This window comes from Elephantulus edwardii, unplaced genomic scaffold (genome assembly GCF_000299155.1).
Source record: "Elephantulus edwardii isolate Elephantulus edwardi_28Jun2011 unplaced genomic scaffold, EleEdw1.0 scaffold00097, whole genome shotgun sequence".
Classification (NCBI taxonomy): Eukaryota; Metazoa; Chordata; class Mammalia; order Macroscelidea; family Macroscelididae; genus Elephantulus; species Elephantulus edwardii.
Window position 1 is genome coordinate 1,497,084 of NW_006399847.1, and position 21,655 is coordinate 1,518,738.

General features: G+C 36.6%; 2 protein-coding genes across 2 annotated transcripts in view; one reads left to right on the forward strand and one right to left on the reverse strand.

Moving 5' to 3' along the window:
* The window catches only part of METTL4 (methyltransferase like 4), a 58,489-nt gene extending 57,285 nt beyond the window's left edge, over positions 1-1,204 (reverse strand). The window contains exon 1 of the mRNA XM_006891386.1: positions 809-1,204. Coding sequence (XP_006891448.1) covers positions 809-1,204 — 396 coding nt within the window. The remainder of the gene's footprint in view (positions 1-808) is intronic.
* Positions 1,205-6,243: 5,039 nt separating this feature from the next.
* The window catches only part of NDC80 (NDC80 kinetochore complex component), a 50,583-nt gene continuing 35,171 nt past the window's right edge, over positions 6,244-21,655 (forward strand). Inside the window, exons 1-7 of the mRNA XM_006891421.1 lie at positions 6,244-6,344; positions 8,745-8,825; positions 12,340-12,463; positions 12,568-12,740; positions 13,614-13,716; positions 17,482-17,571; positions 19,927-20,020. Of these exons, the coding sequence (XP_006891483.1) occupies positions 6,244-6,344; positions 8,745-8,825; positions 12,340-12,463; positions 12,568-12,740; positions 13,614-13,716; positions 17,482-17,571; positions 19,927-20,020 (766 nt within the window). The remainder of the gene's footprint in view (positions 6,345-8,744; positions 8,826-12,339; positions 12,464-12,567; positions 12,741-13,613; positions 13,717-17,481; positions 17,572-19,926; positions 20,021-21,655) is intronic.

Sequence of the window (21,655 nt, forward strand, 5' to 3'; positions counted from 1 at the left end):
GAGGGTAGAGAGAATGGTGCAGCAATGAAGGAATGAAAACCCAAAATCCCTGTAAATGTTCATTAAAACTAATAAAATGTAATAAATAAATAAATAAATAACCAAAAAAAAGAAAAATTATTCTGGATAGTCTGTGCCTTCTAACGCTTTCTCTGATTCTTTTCCATTTTTTATATATGGAATGATTCACCAATTTGTGTGTTATCCTTGCACAGGGGCAATAGTATCATTACAATTTTAATATATGTGCTGCCAAAGCAAGCACCCTTTCTCATACTCAGTAAATCACAAAATACAGTCAGTATTCTAAGAATACATTTCTTTTATGTTTCTTATATAGGGGAAAACTTTTACCTTACCAGTTGAAAATGTAAGAAAAGCCTTACTTACTAGTTGGATAGAGATCAGTCTCTAGACATTGCCAGAGAGTTGTCAACTCTCTTAAACAATGGCTGAGACATTCTTCAAACCTGGAATAAAATCACCCCCATGGCTCGATTTCCAGACAAACAACAGATAGGTATATAAGGCAGTCCTTAACACTAGACAGGCTTCAAATAAATAGCCACATAAGGTCAAGACAGCAGCATTTCCCCAAGGATAAAGCCATAGAGAAGAAGGTGTACAACAGAAGGATTAATGGAATGAGAATTAAGGGAGGTGGGGGGAAGTAAAGATTATAATTAACGCTATAAAGCAAAATGTGTATAAGTGATTCAATGAAAAATCAATTTGCCTTATAAACTTTCATTCAAATTACAAAAAAAAAACAAAAAAAAATAGAATTAGAAAGCCGAAAACCTTTTACCTTCCCAATAACAGAAGTGGAGTTTTCCTTCTTAACATCATCCATGAGATCTTCCTTTTCATGACTTTGCTGGCTGTCTTCAAGACCAGATGAAGTTATGTATGGCTTGCTGATATCAAATAATTCAGACCGGAAAAAATATTTTTGAACAAGCACGTCACTATTTCCACAATCGTCTGTTTCACACTTAGTGGCTAGGTCAGAAGCAATTGATGTAGCAGTGGGTCCAAAAGAAGACACAGAATCCTTTTGAGATGAACCAAAGTGAGCAGAAGAAATGGACTCATTTTTACTACAGCTAAGTTCATGATGCTGGTGAAGCTCATAGTTGATCTTGTTAATGAATGAAAGATGGTCCAGTAACCACCCAGGTGACAGCTGATGCACCACAGACATTGCACTCCGTATAAAATAACTTTAAGAAATGGGGACTAGAAATAAAATCAAACTTTGTTGATCAACTCTTTATTTCAGGATAGATAGACTTCAAACACACAGGCAAGTTTGATATGCATATTAAAAACTGTATGCATTTAGCAATTATTTAATAGTTCCAAGGAAAAATACAACTTTACAATATGTCAGAAGTGATCATTTAAAATTGTCAACCAAATTAACCAAAAATGGCTAAACCTTGACCTTATTTCTGGAAACTCAATTTGATTCTTCTCTGTTTCTGGAGCCTCCACAATCTCCTGTGTAAGTCCAGAGATCCAGCCACCAATATACAATCTCCAAGTCAAGAAGTCCTTACAAGGTGAAAGTACCCTGTGCAAAGTAAAAAACATGGTATCACGTATGTGAACTCTGTCTCTTCAATGAGAGTCATAGAATGTTATGGAAACTTTCGTTGTTATTGTTGTTGTGTACGATAAAGTCAGAACCAACCCATAGCTACCCTCCAGCAGGTTTTCAGAGGCAGTTAATCACACCAGAGGAGCTCAGCAGGTGGAAAACCCCAAACAACTGCCAGAGTCAGTTCCTACTCACAGTGACCCTCTTGAAGTGTGGGAGCGCCCTGCAGGGGCGGTTGAAAGTCATAAATCTTTACAAAGCAGACTACTATAGCCTTTTCCTTCATGTTAGCAGAATCTCCCTATTTTTATATGTACAGGAGAGGAAGACCCCAGATAAGATGGATTGATTCAGTAACTGGGGCAATGCAGATAGGTGTGTGGTAATTAGTGAGACTGGCTCAGGACAAGGCAGGCTTCAGAGATGCTGTACATAGGGTTGCTATGAGTCACTGGTGACTCAATGGCACATAACAATTAAGTAAATCCATTCTCCACTATCAATGCCCCAGTAAACCATTACTATCAAAGAACTAATGTCTTTGAAATGTAGAGTATATAAGAATATTGAATTTGTTTTTAGATGTCATTGAGTACAATTTATAGTGACCCTATGAATAACAGATCTGATCCCTGTCCTATCCTCTGTCTTTCTCATCAGAGCTGACAAAATCAAGGCCATTACAGTAGTCACTGTGTCAGCACATCCCATTGAGGTTCTTCCTCTCCTTCGCCTTTCCAAGTATGATGTTCCCTCTCTCCAAGAAAGTCCTAACAAGATGGCAAAAGTATGTGAGATAAAGTTCTGTCATTTTTGTCTTGAAGAAGCACTGTGGCTGTATCTTCTCCAAGACACGTCTATTCTTTTGGCAGTCCGCAGGCTACTCAATACTCTTCTCCAATACTACAATTCAAAGGCATCAAATTCTTCTTCTTTCATCCTTACTGTCTAGCTCTCAGACACATAGGAAGTGGTTGGGAAGATCATGACCTGAATTAGGCACACATTAATACGCAAACTGACATTGTTGCTCCTCAATAATTTGGAGAACTTCCCAACTGCAGACTTTTCCAATGCACTACACCTCCTGATCTCCTGACTGCAAGTAACAAGTGTTGATTGTAGATCCAAGTAAAATGAAGTTATTGACAGTTTCAATCTTTACTCCACTTATCATGAAGTTGCCCATCAGTCCACCGGTGAGACTACAAGGCAGCCTTTTATGACTTACGCTCAGGAGGGGCAGATGGGTGGGCAAGAGAATGGATGCAGGGCAAGGCGGCACTTTCTGGATCCAGGTTCCAGCTCAGGATTGTCAACAATTTCATGCTGTTTGGATTCACAATTAGTAAATGATTGGTACTAGCAATCAAGAAATCAAAAGACATGTTACATTCATGAAAATCTGCTATCAAGACCCTCTCCAAGGTGCTAAGAAGCCGTGTCAGTTTAAAGGCTAAGATGCACCTAATTCAAAACACGGTCTTTTCAATTACTTGTTATACATCAGAAAGGTGGACAATTAAGAAGGATAACAGAAGAACCGATGCCTTTGAGCTGTGGTGTGGGGAAAAGAGTACTGAATATCCCATGATCTGCCAAAAGAAAAAGCAAATATGTCTTGGAGAAAGTGCAACCAGAGTGCTTCTTAGAGGCAAGAATGGTAAAATGTTGTCTTACATACTTCGGGCCAGTCCCTGGAAAGACATTATGCTTGGGAAGGTGGAGGGTCAGGAAAAGAGAAGACGACCCTCAACAAGATGGATCCATACAGTGACTTTCACAATGGGCACAAGTATTTCAGAGATGATGGGAATGGCATACAAAGGACAAAGTTCAGATTCTTCAATCACAAGGTCCACTGTGAGCTGTAGCCAAGTCCACAACACTTAACAACAAATTACAACAACAAACAAATAACTTACAAAAATTTCTCTAGAAGAAGTACAGCCGAATTTCTCCCTTGAGGCAAAGATGATGCGACATCCTCTCACACCCTTTGGGCATATGATGGAGAAAGACATTACGCTCAGTAAAGGGTTAAAAGAAAAGGGAAGGCCCTCAATTAGATGGTTGACACAGTGGCTGCACTGAAGGGCTCAAAACAGACACAATTGTGAGGTTCAGGCACGGTTACCCTTTGTTGTGCACATGATCACTATGAGTGGGAGCTGACTTGATAGGCACATACCTAACAAGTCACTAAAAAGAGTAAAAAAGCTTGTAAACTATTGGTGTAGGCAGAGCAACATGTAATTTTTATATCACATCAGAAGCACTACACCCTGGCAAAACTGTCAGATTCTGTATGCAGAGTTTTCATTCTTTTTCAGCAAGTACCCTTTCTGAAACTAGGGAGTGCTGGTGGCCAAGCGCTAAGAAGCTGCACTGCAATTCCGAAGGTGCGTGGTTCCCAAAAGCAGGAGCTGCTCCGCCAGAGAAAGATGGGTACTCCCCTCGTTTGAGATTCACTGGCTCTGAAAATCTTCAGGATGGTCAGCTATGGATCGGTTCCAACTCGAAGTCAGTAAGTGAGCGAGTGACATGAAATGTCATTATATACAGTGCTTAACAAGCACATAGTAGTTACTCAAATAAACTCTCATTTCTATTGGTGATGACAATTCTTGGTATTGGTTCCCACTTCCGTTACTTCTAAATGAAGTACTGTTATGGTTTCTGAGAGCTACAAATTTAGCGAAGAAGGCAGGAACATGATTTATTCAAAACCGTAAGACTAATGAATGGCACAAGTGCTACCTGACCCACGTATCCAAACTCTGGCTCTCAGCTGGTCAGAAAAGTAAGCTCAGAGAAATGACGCGATTACGTCCCTGTGAAAACCCGCCGGAGAGTCAGCTCTGGATCCTTTCCCATTCGCCGGTACACAACAACAATCTCTTGGAAGTAATCTCTTCCGATTCTCTCCTTCACAACCAAGCCCAGCGCTCAGTTCTCCTAAACCACCACTAGAGGCCCTAAGATTTCGCCGGGCTGTCTAAAGTGGAACCTCGAATTCCGGCGGCAACGCAGCCCGCGTGAAGCTCGCAGCCGGCAGCAAGCACATTCATTCAGCAGCCACAACCTCCCACCTCACCTCTCTTTGCTCAGGAAATACACAAAACCTTCGTTAAGAATAGTCTGCATCCCAACAGTAGCCGTGAAGGGGAAAAGGAAAGCCTCCTTTCTAAGAGTCGACGGGCGCTGCCATGTTGCTGTACGGAAAGCGCTGTGCAGGGTGACTGTACGCTCTTCCGGTTCTTCACACACAAAGAGTCCTCAGGTCTTCAGAACTTAAATTGAGGAATAGAACTAAACTTCGTAGGAGATGTCAACTCTGTCTGGGAGCTGCCAGAGGTTCTGGCTCGAGATGGACCACGACACAGGGTTGCGGCGACCGGAAGGCGGCGCAGGAGTATGACGTCTACGCGCTTACGCCGTGCGTGGTGACGTGGCACGGCGGGGATTCTAAAATTTGAAAAGCGCTGGCGGGTAGAGGAAGGACTGGCTTTTCCGCAGCTAGGCTTTTTTTGTTGACAGAATGGGGAGCTCCTGAAATTCAGCCTTTCGGACGTGTCAGAAAGCTGGAAGAAAGGTGACTAATGGATAAGGGATTCATGGTGGTTTGGTTCTGGCCGGTCCGGTGCTGCGGGAGAAAGCCACAGCGCCTGCAACTTAGCGTGCATTGAGAGACGCTGAGCGACTGCTTTGTGGGAGGCCTCGGCACGGCGCTAGTTTTTCAGTCCAGTAAATTGTTATTGGCAGTGAATTCTCAAGGGAGGAGAGGAAGACGTAGGGGGGACAGTGTCCGAGTTCCGCACCTAGAGTGGAGATTGGGATTGGACATCGAGATGACAAAAGTTGAGTGAATGCACAAAGGTATTTTGAAGGAGAAGTAGGCGGCCAAGACCAAGAAAGTGTGCAGTCACTGAACGACTTAAAGAGCCCACATTGATGGAAACCGGCAGAACCGGAGAAAGCTTGGGTGTATGTGTAGCAGCTAATGTTACTTAGAGGCTGCGACAAGAACAAAAGATTTAGCAATCCTACAGATAGCGAGGTGCAGTTGTGGCCTGGGAAGGTAAAAGGCAGGTTGGACTAAGGTTGAGCTAAGGAAGAATACATACAAAAATAAGGGGTCTACAATAGGAGAGGTTGTCGTTAAGAAAAGAATAAATCTACTCAGGTTTGTTGTGGGTTTTGGATTTTTTTTTTAAAGGCATTTTTAGTTGGATGAGAAGTTGAAGTAGTTCTTGTCATGTCGCTTCTGATTATCCATTTGAAATAAGTGCAGCCAACCATAATGGTGTGGCATAGGATTTAGGGCTGCCTAGGAAGGCAGGAATCGCTTTATTCCTTATATCTTTGACATTTTCTAGCACCCTCCCTTGTAGGAGGTTGCGGTTACTAAATGCTTACATATGTTGAATGTTTTCAAATGCAATTAAGTAGGTGGTATTGCCTGTGAGGACTACACAATACTTGGTTGAATACAGATAGCCCCTTAGAAAGATAACTTTAAAGAAAGAATGAAACTTGGCCTAATTTATTTGCTAAGATAATAATTGGTGTTCAGTTTGCCATCTATATATATGTGGAAGAATTCTTAAATATTGATTTCATGAATATAGGTCATAAATATGATGCGCAGTTCTGTTTCAACTGGTGGTGCTGGCCGCCTTTCTATGCAAGAGTTGAGATCCCAGGACCTTAATAGACAAGGCCTCTATACCCCTCAAAAGTAAGTACCTCCACCTGTGGTGCTCACCAACAGACTTTGCCTTGACAAATCAGAAAAATGGTTCATGCACAGATGTCGTTTGGTGGTGTCTCTGTTAATTTTATGTGTGCCCAGTTATACTTCATTTTGCATCAGTGAAAGGTAAAAAGACCTGGTGGTTTGATGGTTAAAGAACTTGATTGTTAAACGAAAGCTCAGAAGTTTGAACCCATCATCCACTCTTTGGGAGAAAGAAGTGGCCGTCTCTTTCCATAAAAATGAGGCAATTCTAACCTACAGGGTCACTGTGGCTCAAAATCGGTGGCAGTGATTAGAAAGATAAAATTGATTTATTAAGTATTGTGATTTGTCATATTTGTGTTTTAAAGTCCCAAAACCACATCTTGTTCATTCATCTTTGCCTAGCAACTCCTAACAACTGTAATTTATATCTGCACTCTTGTTGCCAACCTCTGACTAGTGCGGTGTAGCACACTACTTGTGGGACTCCAAACATGCTGAAATTTTTCCTTTTTTGTTGTAGAGTTGTTTACTAAAGCTGTCAATTTATTAAGGTGTATTCAACTTACAGAGCTCTCAAGCAAAGATAGTATTTGCTCAGAGGATGAGTTGTAGCAGTTTACAGAATCCCACTGTCTCCAATCTGTTTCCTCAAATCATGCTGGAGAAAAGTATCCAAAAGAATAAGCTGTTATAAACTGTACCCACTCCCTCATAATTTTGTTGTAATTAAGAGAAGACACAGCTTTTTATCTCCATATCTACTACCTCTGGCACCAGTAAGACCAGAAAAAAATTGATAGTACTTGGCTACTAATACTAAACGTCTTTGTTATAGACCCAATAGATGTACATGGAGCAGATTTTTCCTAAAAAACTTGAGATTCATGAGGAAACATGCTTAATAAATCCATTGAGACTGAGTCAAACCAAACCTGCCATTCATTTGGTTCCAGCTCATAGACTTTACACTGGGTTTCCAAAACTGCACATCTTTCTTCCTCAGAGCAACAGATAGATTCAAACTGCTAACCTTTAGCAGCCTGATACATTATGCAGGATGCCACTAGGGCACTTTATTGAGACTGAAGTGGTTCCCAATTGTATTGTCCAGAGATAATCTTTAAACCTTGAAACAAACTAAAAAGTTATCATTAAACTAAACAACAATTTGGTTCCGTTACTAAAAGTTTACCTTGAACATTATGCCTTAAAAAGAAATGTCAGTTATTATGTGCCATCAACCCAGAACCAACTCATACTTGAACCTCCAGGATGTTTTCAGAGGCAGTAAATCATAGGAGAGGAAACTGTCCATCTTTCTGCCACAGAGCAGCTGGTGGATTGAAAATGCTTGCCTACTAATTGGTAGCCCTACTCATTCCCCATTAGGACATCACAGCTCAAAGTGACAACAATTAATCTAAACTAGATGAAAACTTAAGGAGCAGAATCTAAATTAATGATGAAACAATATGGGCAGAGTGAGAATGATAACAAAATATGGCAGATTGGTGTATGTTTCATGATATAAATTGACCCAAAAAGAAATGTTTTTTAAAAGTAAAAAGGCTATATGTAAACCATAGCAAAGCTCTGTCAGTCTCTTGGTATTAAGGTGCAACTTACTGTCAGACTGTTCTTAAATTAACTAGACTTACACAAGATGGACCTCTGCTGCTTTTAGAAACTTGAAAAATTAATTTTAAAAAATAACACCAAATTCATTGTCGTTGTGGAGTCAGAATCGATTCATAACTGAACCCCCCAGTGGATTTTCACTGTTTATAAATCATGAAGAAGGAGATTGCCCTCTTTCTCCATGAAAGTAGACGGTAGATTCAAACCACCTGCCTATAGGTTAGCAGTGCAACTCCTTACCCATTAAGCCACCAGAGTTTTTATTTTAATATCTGAACACTATAAAATTTGTTTGTGCTTTGTGCATTATTGACATCAAATTATTTATCCTGTGAATTGAATTAGAAGCAAAAAAATCCAGCATTTTTCATATATTTTACCTGTGGTTTAGATGTTTATTCTAAGTTCAGCGAAATTCTAATAAAGCTCAGATTTTAAATTAATACATATTATTTAAAAAAAGTTATACAAATATGACATTACTAAAAAGATACTTTTGGTGAAGCTATCATGCTGTGATAAAACATATCTATTTTTTTTCTTTTCCCTCAAAGTAGTTATCTGTAAATGCATAAAATAAAATCATAGTGTTGACCTGTTTTCATTCTGCCTTTTTTTCTTAATATTTTAGCATTGGAACTTTTGTGCTGGAAAAGATTTTTTATTATTTTTATAGATAATGAGAAGTATTGGTTTTATATTTCTAAACTTCTTCAACTAATATTTATTTTATAAAGAAATTTTCTCCTTTTCTTAAAGCAAAGAGAAATTTGGAAAATTGAGTTTAAACAGATCCACCTCTGCCACATCTGAAAGAAAAGTCTCTGTGTTTGGAAAAAGGTAATATTATATTTTGAATAGTCTATTGAAATAATTCTTATTGCCATGCATTCATCCAGTTACTCTCATAGTGCCCAAGTACAATATACACACACAGAGAAAGCATAGTTTCTTTCTAAAACAAAACCTACTTTACCTCTTAAATGCTTATCAGTGGTTATATCTATTTCAGATGGTGGATACTAAGGAATATGTTAGTGCATTCAAATTACTATTTCATTATTACAAGTGAGCAGTTGATTGTGTTATTGTTGTTAGGTACATCTGAGTCAGGTACGATTCTTAACAACCATTTGAACAACAGATCTGAACTCTGTCCTGTCCTGTGTCATCTTCACAATTTTTGACATAATTTCTGACTAATTACTGTGTCAGTCCATCAGGTTGAGGATTTTCCTCTCTTTTGCTGTCCCTCCCCCTTCACCAGCATGATGTCCCTCCTAGCAACATGTGCAAAGTATGAGAGATGAAACTTTTATCACCTTTGCCTCCAAGGACGACTCTGGCTGCACCTTCTCTAAGACGTACATCCAAACCCGGCCAAGCCTTAGTTCCAACTTAGAGTGACCCAATGTGTTACAGAGTAGAATGGCTCCAGGGACCGTTCTGTATTGTAATCTTGACTGAAGTGGATTGCTGTGCATGTCTTCTGTGACACAACTGTATGGGTTTATATCACCAAACTAGGTTGTAGCATCCAGCAATGTTTACCATATAAGAAATTAAAACTAAGAAGTTTTTAAAATAGTTAAAATATTCTGTTTAAAAATAATGTGCCAAGTAGTAACAAAAGTTATATTAACATAATGCCTTTAACTTAAAAACATATTTTCAATGAGGATCATTTCCTTTAGAAAAGCTACATTATTCCACATTTCTGCAGATCTCTTTAGTGACTGGCTAATATGAAGATGGCTACAGTCTCACATGCTTTTGCATTCACTTTTGCAGTATCATATGCACATAGCCTCTGGAACACTCCTTTGTACTATCCCCATAGTAGACAGACTATGAAGAAGATAAATAGCATCTTACTCTTCTTATTTAATAATAACATAGTTACCAAATCACTTGATCACATTTTGAGAAGTACTGTTGAAAGTATATCAGATTTCCCTAGGGCAAGGTGTGAAAGAAGCTCTGGCTAAAGTACAAGGATACTTTTTGGGATAATGGAAATATTCTGTTTCTTATTGTGAGAAAGATTGCACTGTCAAAACTCAGTAACTGGGTGCCTTAAGTAGGTCCTTTTTAATATGAGTGATTATCCATCAATAAAATTGATTTAAATGTTTAATCCTAAAATTTTAAAAGTAATCTATGTTCTGTTATCTAATAAAAAAATATAACACTAAGAAGTGTCTTGAAAATATTTAAAGATAAGGTTTTTTTACCTTATTTAATATCTCTGCCACAAAACCAAATTAGACCTGATGTTTCTCATCTTTATTGCAGTTGGTGAAAAATCTTAAGGTAGTTTGTAATGTGACTTCATCCAAGAGCTCAACGTCATTGATAATAATTATGAAGCCTAACATTAAACATTTCTATGCTTCAGGCATAGTTTTTTTGTTTTATTGTTTGTTTGTTTGTTACATTTTTTAAATTTATTATTAATTTCAATGACAATTTACAGAGACTTTGGATTTCCATCAGGCATAGTTTTAAATGCTTCATTTAGATGTTCTCTTTTAATCAATCCTTAGTGCTGTCTCCCAGTGTTATTGAATCCACTTTATAGATAAGGAAAATTGAAGCACAAAGGGGTTAAGTAAGTAATCCACAGTCAACATAGCTAACAAAAGAAGCATTATTTAAAACATATATTCCTTTAAAAAATACTTTTAAGTATAATTTGAATAATCACAGTATTTTGATTTGTCAGATAATCCTCTTATTTTTTAAAAAGATAAGTGGCATTTTATGTAGAATAAGCTAAATTCTATCACATTTCTGTGCATCTCTGTTTAATGGTAAAAAAATATATTAAAGATAATAGTGGTGTATAGAAATGTAGTTCTTAAATTAGAAAATTTGCAAGGAAATAATAGCTACTTAATTAATCAGAATTGTGAGATAAAAGGTCTCAAGCTAAAGAACTGAGCAAGGGAGAACTTAAAAGAAACTTTCAGAGAAGAATGAAATTTTTTTACAAAGTTCAGATATGACAGTGTTCATTATAATGTTTAGCTGTATGGTATCTGATCAATATGGACATTTAGTATGCAGAGGATATTTAATAAGCTATGATGGTTATCTTAACGAGGGCACAAAAAAGTAACAAAAATAAAGCATTATAATTTAAACAAATACAGACTTGTTTTGGTGGGTACAGAGACTTACAATGGAGGAAATACACTAGATTCATTATTAACTGAAAAGTAGAAATTCCAGTCAAATTCACTATAGAGATTGAAGGACCCCCGAACCGCTGGTCCTGTTCTCCCGAGTGGACAGCGAAGACCCAAGACTCCAAGACACCAGCTTGATGCAACAGCAAGAGATAAGAGGTTTATTGCAGAGCTCCCGGCCGACTCTTATCTCTGGCAAGAGACAGAGGAGCCGGCTGAGAGCAGACAAAGTTGGGTTTTTTTATACACTTTAGGGGGATACAACTGAGTATCAGCTTCTCATTGGGTGATGAAAGCACAGTTTGAATTCATTGGTTCAGTGTTCGCTCAGGGTTTACACAGCATTTTTGCACGTAGCACTTGCGGCAGTCACGTAGCACATGTAGCAGTTAGATAGATCTTTAACTATATGGTGGTGTCACAAATTCTTAAGTATACAATGAGTTCAAACTCTAGGGCAGTGGAAAAGCACAAGATACATTGTTATCAGTCGGGAAACAAAGGCACATGGGTTATCAGTTGAGAAACAATCTTTGCTTGTTTGCTCTGCCCTTCTGCTAGCTATTCTTGAAATACTGTTGCCCTGGATACCTGGGTGTGGGGCTTTAAAAATTCTTGAGTTTAGCTTAGCTGAGAACTATAGAAACTTGAGTTTAATTCAGCTGAGAACTATAGGGACTATTTTAATTTCAATCTTTTCAAGATGTTTCTTAACACAAACAGGTTCATGAGAAAAAACATGCACGACCTCTTTGTAACAAAACTGAAAGTCAACTCTTCTACAAGAAGTAATGGTTAATGAAGTGATAAATATGGGGAAAGGATTTTTGTTATTAAATGCATTGCCTAGTTCTTGGTACACAGCATCTGGTAGACGCTACTCAGGCTAAAAGGACTGTTGTTATATAAACCACCAGAAATTTTTCTTTATTCTCATTTCCTTTTATGTGTAAATTACTTAGGTGCTGTATTGTCTTTTCTTCTTCATTTTATGCTCTTTTTCTCTGCTTTTAATGAGAGAATTTTGTTTCATTAACTATAAGTGAAAATATTTCCTTTCGATGTCTAATGTTAATGTTAAAGTATATCATTGCCTTGAAATACTGTTGACTTGACCATAGAAAGAGATCATTTTTATTGATGTTTTTAAAATGTATTTCCAGGACCAGTGGACCTGGATCCCGGAATAGTCAGTTGGGCATATTTTCCACTTCTGAAAAAATCAAGGATCCAAGACCACTTAATGACAAAACATTCATTCAACAATGTATTCGACAACTCTGTGAGGTATTTGATAATTCTGAGTACTCTAAATTGTGAATATTTACTTAGTTATTTCTTGGTAATTTTTTTGTTATAAAGAAATAGACATTTCATAAAGATTATTGTAGTTTCTTACAGAAAATGGTTATGCATACAGTATATCCATGAAGTCTCTACAAGCCCCATCTGTTAAAGATTTCCTGAAGATCTTCACTTTTCTGTATAGCTTCCTGTGCCCTTCGTATGAGCTTCCTGATACAAAGTTTGAAGAAGAGGTGCCAAGAATCTTTAAGGATCTTGGGTTTGTATGTTAAAGTTCTTGGCCGACGGGGATTATTAGAACACAGAAAAATCAAATTAAGTAAATGTGTAAGACTTTGAGCTAGCAAATATAATGTGTTAAGGTGGTCACTTAGGGTACAATATGTAAATTAATTAAACATTAAACCAAAAATCCATAATCCCAAGACCATCCAGGTGATATTGACTCAAAGCAGCCCTGTACAACAGAGCGGAACTTCCCTGCAGTATCTCTAAGGCTATAAGTCTTTACAGATGCTAAATTTTGAGATTATCTGACAGAAAAAGATTGCCTATCTTTCTCCCTTGGAACCACTGATGGATTTGAACCACCAGAGAGGTAGTTAAATATTCAACTATCTGCAGGTAGGTATAGACCTGCTGGTGATGGAAGACCCTGAACTGCTTAGATTACCAGAGGAATAGAAAAGATGGGCTACATACCAGAAATTTTGTGGTAGTAGAAAATACAGGATTGAAGGCCTAGTGAAAATAGGGTCATGTGAAATAAAAAGGGGCTTTAAAGACTTTACCCTGATTTATAGAGTCGGCTATGGATAAAAGTCAAGGAGGGAAATGTCTTGAGGGATGAAAACCATGTAACTGCCATGTACTTAATTCAGAATACATTAAACTTGAAGGAACAAAACTGTTAGTGGAGATGTTTCAAATATTTTTTTATTAATCACGTTCTGCAGTTTAAGTGCTAGATATCCAGTGTTACCTCCAGAGAAGATACCAAAGAATAAACAGTCATCAGAGTAAGATTAGTAAGGACAGAATCTTCACAAATAACCTATTTCTAAATAAGATTGTGAATGTATATGCTAAAGTTTTGGCATCTTACTTAACCTTGTTTTTCAATTTTTTATAGGTATCCTTTTGCATTGTCCAAGAGCTCCATGTATACGGTGGGAGCCCCTCACACATGGCCTCACATTGTGGCAGCATTGGTTTGGCTAATAGACTGCATCAAGGTATTTGATTTGTCATTTAAAATGATAGTTTTAGGAGAAAGTTTCTTTCTCAGAAAGCTGCATGTTTTATTTCCCCTGTCCTGTTTTCTTAAAGTCTGTTTCAGGATTTTATGTTTTCAAAGTATCTTAAACTTGAAGTTTTTCAAGACCCATCATACCATCAGTGAGGGGAAGAAAGTATACACATTGGCAAGATGATCATTTTTTACCATGAAATTTTCCAACTTGAGTGTTTTTTTGGCATGGCATTCATTAGAGCTTTTATTTTGAGTTTTCTTCCTTCTAATTAAAATTTATATTCATTGCAAAAAGTAACCAACTCATAGTCAACTCTCCAGTGGGTGTCAAAGACTGTAAATCACACAGAATATTGCCCGTCTTTCTCATACAGAGCAGCTGGTGAATTCTAACCACCAAAGAGACATGACCTTTGGGTTAGTAGGCAACTCCCTATGGACTAGGCCACCAAAGCTCCCTAAAATGCTTGTTTAAGTTTGGTAATCTCGCTCCTCACACCTTTAATGATTCTGGTCACTTCTACCTTTGTTTACCTATGCCATTCACATCATTGTATATGTTTTGGAGATAGCATTTCCACAGTGATACGGGAGCTTGGGGAAGAGATGTTGTGGCTTCTGTTAGAAAAAGACCTTTTCTGTGAATTGACATCCTTTCCTGGCTATCTTGGTTTGCTCAAGGTTGTTTGCTGAACATTGTAACAACATAAGAAACCAAAAATACGGTTTCCTGTTTTATCTTTCCTACTTAATATCATCCTGGATATTTAGCAACATGTAGGAAGGGGGAAATCCCCCCTCCATTTTCTCTTTCTACTTTAAGAGGGGAAAAGCCTTAACTTCGCAAACAACAAATGTTGGTGAGGTTGTGGAGGAACTGGAACCCTTATTCACTGTTGGTGGGAGTGTAAAATGGTGCAACCACTATGGAAGGCAAAATGGTGCTTTCTCAAAAAGTTGAAAATAGAAATAACCATTTGACCCAGTAATTCCACTACTGGGAATATACCCTAAAGACACCAGAACTGCCACCCAAGTAGATATATGCAGACCCATATTTATTGCTGCTTTGTTCACAATAGCAAAGAGTTGGAAATAACCCAAGTGCCCATCAACAAACAAATGTATAGAGAAGCTGTGGTATATTCGCATAATGGAATATTATGCACCACTGAAAAACAGAATTCATGAACTGTTATATAAAATGGGTGACCATGGAGGACATCACGCTGCATGATATACCTCAGTCTCAAAAAGACAAATACTGCATAGTGCCATTGTTATAGAACAGGACTGATATGGGAGTTAGGGGAAAACTAAGAAAAGAGGAGATAAATAATGTACACAGCATTGAAACAGACTAGAGAACTATGACAAGAGTCCAGAATAAGAGCTGCATAGTAAAGGGGGGAGGTGCTATATAACAATGAAAGGACTTCTAAAGAAAAAAGCAAACTGGCGAGGGAGGAAAATATGTAACAGTAAATGAATGGAAATCCAAGTTCTTTATAAATTTTCATTAAAATCTCAAAAAAAAAAGATGCATTCAATACCATTTTTTAAACAAACCATTCTTTCCGCTCACTTTTGAATTGTTACCGCTGTCTTCTATTCTTGCATTATGACAATTCTAATGCTATAACTTTACAATAGTTTTTTATTTAATAGTTGTTACATGCTATTAATTCAGAACCAACTTATGGCTGGCCCTCTAGCAGGTTTTCAGAAGCTGTCAATCACATGAGAGGAGTTTGCCTGTCTTTCTCCCACAGAGTAGCTGCCATTGTTTTAGCAGTACAACTCCACCCAAATTTAGTAGAGTGAAAATTTGCAAACCATATAGGATTTTCATTTGTTCTTTCATGCATATTTTGTTTTATAACATTAAATACAACTAATTAATTACAATGTCTGATCAAAATGTATATTGCCTTTCTCTTCACTCAGTTTATCTATGAATTTTTACTCCTCCCTTCATTGTGTCTCCTTGCTGGTAACATCCAAGAATGGTTCTGTCTCTCTAGAAACCTTTCCTTAACTTTATGTAATAGAGGTCTTTTACCTTTTGTGACCTACTTATTTAGTTTAGCTTAATTTCCTCTAGATAGATCTGTGTTACACAGTGTGACACAAATTCTTCACTCATTCTTACTCTTTATTCATTTTTAGCATTTCATAGAACTCTATTGTGTGAATGTATCCATACAGTATGTGACTGTATCTTTATTCATTTGTCCATTAGTGAACACTGAATTCTTCCTACATCTCTATTATAAATAATGCTATTATGAACATAGGTGTGCCTGTATCTCTTGTGTAACAACTTATTTATCTGGGATATAAACCTAATTTGCTGGATCAAATTATTATTTCTGTTCCCAATTTTCTGAGTAAACACAAAACTGCTTTCCATAATGTAATGACTACACCATTTTACATTTCCACCAACAATGTCTGAGAATTCTAATCTCACCCCACCTTTGCTTGCATTTGTTTGATGTCTTATTTAACTTTGCTGTTATTGCTGGGGTGAGATGATAGCTCTTTGTTTCAATCTGCTGTTCTTAGGATCACTAAGAATTGCCATTGAGTCAGAAGCACCTAACAACAATAGCTAATGATCTTGAGTAGAGGAATTTTTTGTGTTTCCTAATTTTCCTCAAATCTTCAATCTATATTCTTTTTAGCAGATTCTAAAAGTTACTTTGTGAATTTATTTGCTTCTAGATATTACATTGGATTCATACATTTCTTGGGGAAAGATTGCTATCTATATAATATTCAGACTTCTTATTTGGGAAAGTAATAAATATTTATTCACGAATCTCTTGTTCTCTTCAGTAAAATACAGCTTTCTTCCAGTTGGGCTGCATAGTTTCTATTACACTGGTTCCCAGTAAGAATAGCCTTTTTTTTGTTTTTAATTGAAGTTCCTAAAATTACTGTTAAAAGAGTCTTTATGGCCCTAGTTGGATTATTTTATTGCTACTGTTCATGGTTGATTTTTATTACCAGGGTTTTCAAATGGGATATTTTCTGCTTTATCAACTTAGTTGTCATGTATTCAGCAAGAGAACAATGTTTTTCCTATTGAAATTTTACTTGCCTACTTCTAATTTTTAACAGGAATAATCACTGAAGCTTATCATACAATTAACAATTCTATTTTGGGATCTCTCCTGGAGTAGTCCATAGAGAATTGCACTGTTAATACAAAGGCCGAGTCTCTAGCAATTCGGATCCAGCAGCACTCTGAATTTTTTTTTTCTATAGTGCATCATCTCTAGTCACTTTTAAGCTTTAAATAAGAGCATAGGGGATTTCTAGGACATTTTATATAATAAAATTTTATTTAAATTTACACATACTGGAAAAAAGTCAGTTGGTAAAACTTGAGCCCAAAATTTAGTTCATAAGAGAAATAATCATTATTGGTTTACCCCTTATGTGGCAATGTTGTTTTATATTTTGTTAGAATTATATTAAAATATGTTTATATGCTCTGTATGAGTTAAGAGCAGCCTAAAGATCAGTATATCTCTTTTTTTGTAAATAATCCATAACTATACAGGATTCATTTCTTAAAATATTAAAACATACATATTAATTAAGACTTATAATTTTCAGAAATTTTAATCATGCAATAATATGTTTATGAAAATAACATGAAAAACAAATTTGATAAAACAAGAAAGCTGTATGGCTTAGAGCTAAAGACAACTCTGTTTATTATTTGTATGCAAATTAGTTATACACTGCCATGAAAGAGAGTTCACCTTCATTTGATGATGGACATCCTTGGGGAGAGGAAACTGAAGATGGAATTATGCATAATAAGGTATCAAACTTTATGATATAATAGTTGTCTTAATATTAAATAGCCCAGTGTGTTTCTAGTAATATACATCCTTTTGTAGCTTCCTCGAAAACTACTGCAGTTTCTTTTTACAAATTTTACTCACTCGTCTACTGTAAAAGTCACATATGGCTTCCTAAGTAATTGGAAACAGGGCTCTGAAAATGTTAGCTCAGTGAAAAAACCAGATTGGTTTATATCCTGACAAGCTAATGTTGATATGTTGATGTTCTAGATAAGGACATTTTTTTTTTCTCCCCTATCTTTTAGAATGAAAATTTCAATACTAACAATATTATTTTAATATTATTCTGTCAATATAAAAAGATAATAGATTAGGTCTTTAAATACTGCATGTGGTTTTTTGCTTGTTTTTTGTGGTCATTTTAGTTAGGCGTAGTGCCACTGAGACCTGTGGTTCCACTTCCTTAAGTGGGCAAGGCAGTCTGAACTGGTTACCACCACAAACTTTTTGAAATCTAAACTGTGTAGAAAGCCTCACCCTACTTCTTGAAGAACTCTAAAAATGAAGTGTGTGTATGAAATAGTTTTGCTGTAAGTCTCTAGTGCATGTATCACAAAGACAAATTTAAATAACTTCACCTTCATGTTTTATTACTGCCTGCCTGGAAACTAGTTCAGAGATGTGCCAACTGACTTTGTTTTTGTCTTTAAGTACAAAGAATAACATGCCCTTTACCACTTCAGGAATTATTCCTGCTAGAGACACTACTAAAAAGCCTTTGATCCTACTCTTGCGAGAACCTCCCACATTACAATGAGTATACTGGACTAAATTTAATTACTACTAAGTTTCATCCAAAAACTCAATTAACTTTCAAAACATAAAGACTATACCAATGAACTGTTCAGCTACTTTAGCTATTACTTAAGCTTCGCTTACCATTTATGATACATTCTGTGAAAAAAATGTTCTATGATTTAGAAATTGAACATACCATGTTAAAATGTGTTGGAGCCCACTTCTGATTGTCCTTGTTGCCACTGCCATTGCTGCTAGAGCTTCTGGCAGAGACTAAAAGAATGGGAACTGGCACCAGCAATAGCAATAGTGAGAAGTGAGCAGAGAGGAAGTGGAGTAAGCATAAGTTCAAGAGACTGCACTCAGCCCTTACCTGCCTGTACCCACTAAGGTTCAGAGCAGCAAGAGTCTGGGTGTAGGATCTTTGAAATCATTGGAGGAGAGCATTTTTCCCTTTAAAAAGAAAAAAATAAGAAGCCATAGTTACATAGGCAATCAGATGTTACCTAAGAGCAATACCTACCTGTATTTTAAATAACATGTAAAAAAAGCATTTTGACAACTATAAAGTGCTGCTTTCAATTGAAAGGAGTTATCAGAGTATCCAATTTCACTGGAGTAAGATTTAATCCTCCATTTTATAGGTCCAAAACCTCAACAAACTTAGTGAAGCTGATCCACTCTTAGAAAAATCACCTGGGATTTATCTGTGAAGTAGACAAGTTAAATTCATTTACCATGAGTGATACGCCTTCCTAATAACAGGAATATTAAAAATGCCTGTTTAAGCTATTGCTCTATATTAGCCAAACAATGAGAAGGTTGCTAAGGAGAGAACCTGTGCAAAGGGAGTTAATTACATCTTTAGGGATATTTACTTCCAGGCTATGGAAAATTCTGATCAGCTTTCCTTGCCGCTAAATGAATTATGTATCCCCAGTGACTAAAACATCCATATCTACAAAGGTAGTTTATTCAGATAAATTCTAATATTTAGATCTCCATGTCCGTGTCACTTTTTAGGCTGAAGTTACAATATAATTAATTGACAGTCTTGATTGATTTTATTCTGGCTTTAATGACTACATTTTTTTCAATTAAATTGGACTTATATGGTCAACAATTCACTTACATTTTTCTCAGTGTGTATTATTCCTTAAAATTATCAACTTTGTATACTTTGTGTTTAATTATACTTTTATTGTGATTTTAAAGTTTACTGAAACATTGAGTTTTCAATTCACTGTTGCACATTTTATCTCCCTTCCCCTCCAATCCAATATTTCTTAATAAGCTTCTTTAAGTTTCCCAAAATTCTACTTGTCTCCTATGTGTGATAATTACTCAGATTTAAGTGTTATTTTCATCCTCCTTAGTCATATTCAAGGTATTGAGGGACTGTGAGAGTCTATACTGTGTGGGAAGTGTTATACCCTAGATTTATAGTTTTTTATTTATTTATAATTGCTTAGTATTATAAGTTAGTGTTTGATGTTTGCTTTCACATGTGAAAACAAAACAAACTAAATGGAGAAACCATGACATTGTTTATAAAATCTGTTTGGTCTTGTTAGTTGTTTTTAGAGTATACCATCAAATGCTACGAGGGCTTCATGTCTGGCGTTGACAGCTATGTTGAGATTAATGCAGAATTGCAGTCAAAGTTGAGTAAGTGTTCTTTTTTTCTTAACATGTTTGTTTTGGTTATTTAGACTAATTCTTCCTTCAGAGCTTCTGGTTGTCTTAACCTAGAATGTATTTATAGACCCATTCCCTTAAATGCATCTTGATCTTCCTTGGCTTTTTGTGTAGAGAGAAGTAAGTGGAATGAATGTTGAAGTACTACCTCTTACTAGCTATGTGGCATTAACAAGATACTTAACCTGGCTAACAGTTTTAAAGGATTATATGAAATTATATATATTATATGGACGTCACCCAGCTAATCTGGTGGGATGGCTAGCATCTCCATGACAGCTCCTCTTGGTGGCAGTCAAGCAAGGGAAGTTTCTGGGGTCTTTTTCATTGTGTTACTGTTCTTTTTGGCCTTTGGAGGTGGATGGGTAGCCCTGACCCTTAGAGTAAGGGTAAGTAGGGTGGGATCGAGCCTGTGGAGCCTGCTCCAGGTGCTAGCTTAAAATCCTATTGGTCCAGCCTTTAATTGTTTTTGGTGAAACATTCTTGTAAGTCATGTAACCCTGGTATGTCCACTTGCTGTACAGAGGTGACTTGTGGTTGCTGTGAAGCCGAACACTGACACTGATGAGTCAAATGCAAGAATGGTTACCCATGGTAGACAGTGTTTGGTGAAGCTCCCCAATTAAAACAAGCTTGGAAGCAGGAGTGGCATCTAATTCCATAATATCTTGCCTCCGAACCCTGTGAACCTGGAGAAAGGAAGAAAGTTATACAGGTGTCCTGGACTTTCATTCATAGGGTCACTATGAGTCACCTACCACTTGACCACACTTAACAACAACAACATATGTAAAATACTAAGAGTTGATCAGGTGCACAAAAGATAATGAGCAAGAGTTATTCCTCCTGAAAAGAGTATCCTTATGATAGCCTTGCTTTATTGTTAATTTGTAGCCGAAAATTATTAATCCAAATAAGAAAATTCTTAATTGCATTCAACTTCATTTCATTCATAAGTAAGTGGTATTACAATACCTTATACCACTTATTAATGAATCCAAATAAGAAAATTCTTTGTTTCACTCAACTATAATTAAGTAGCATAATAATCCCACTTGTTTAACAGCTAACTCTAAAATGTTCCAGAATTATTATTTTGCATTATTATTCTTTCTGCTACATTAGCCTTGTGAATAAAATGGCAGTATGACAGATAGAGACAAAACAGAAGAGTATCATCCTATTACTATAAGCACAAAAAGTGAAAGCTTTCTTTCCTGTCTTCTGTTCTCCCTTCTCTTTACGGGAATTGTGCCTTCCCCTTACATACATAGGAAGGAGAATAAGGAATGATGGGATATTTTGTTTCTGAAAGAAAATATTTGTAATAGCTCTAATACAAAAAGTATCCAGTGAGTTATTTTGTATTACTATCTGCAATTAATTAAGCATATAAATTGTACTCATTGTACAATGTGCTAACCACCATGTAGTCAATGGGAATACACTTATGAGCGAAACATAAAAATCTGCTCTATCATTTACAGTCTAATAGAACAGTACTCAGATGAGCACTAAGTCAAATGGTGATAGAGTTGGGGAAAAATAAAGCAGAATAAGAGGGATAGTGAGGGGAATAAAGGAAAGAATGGGGAGTTTTACAGA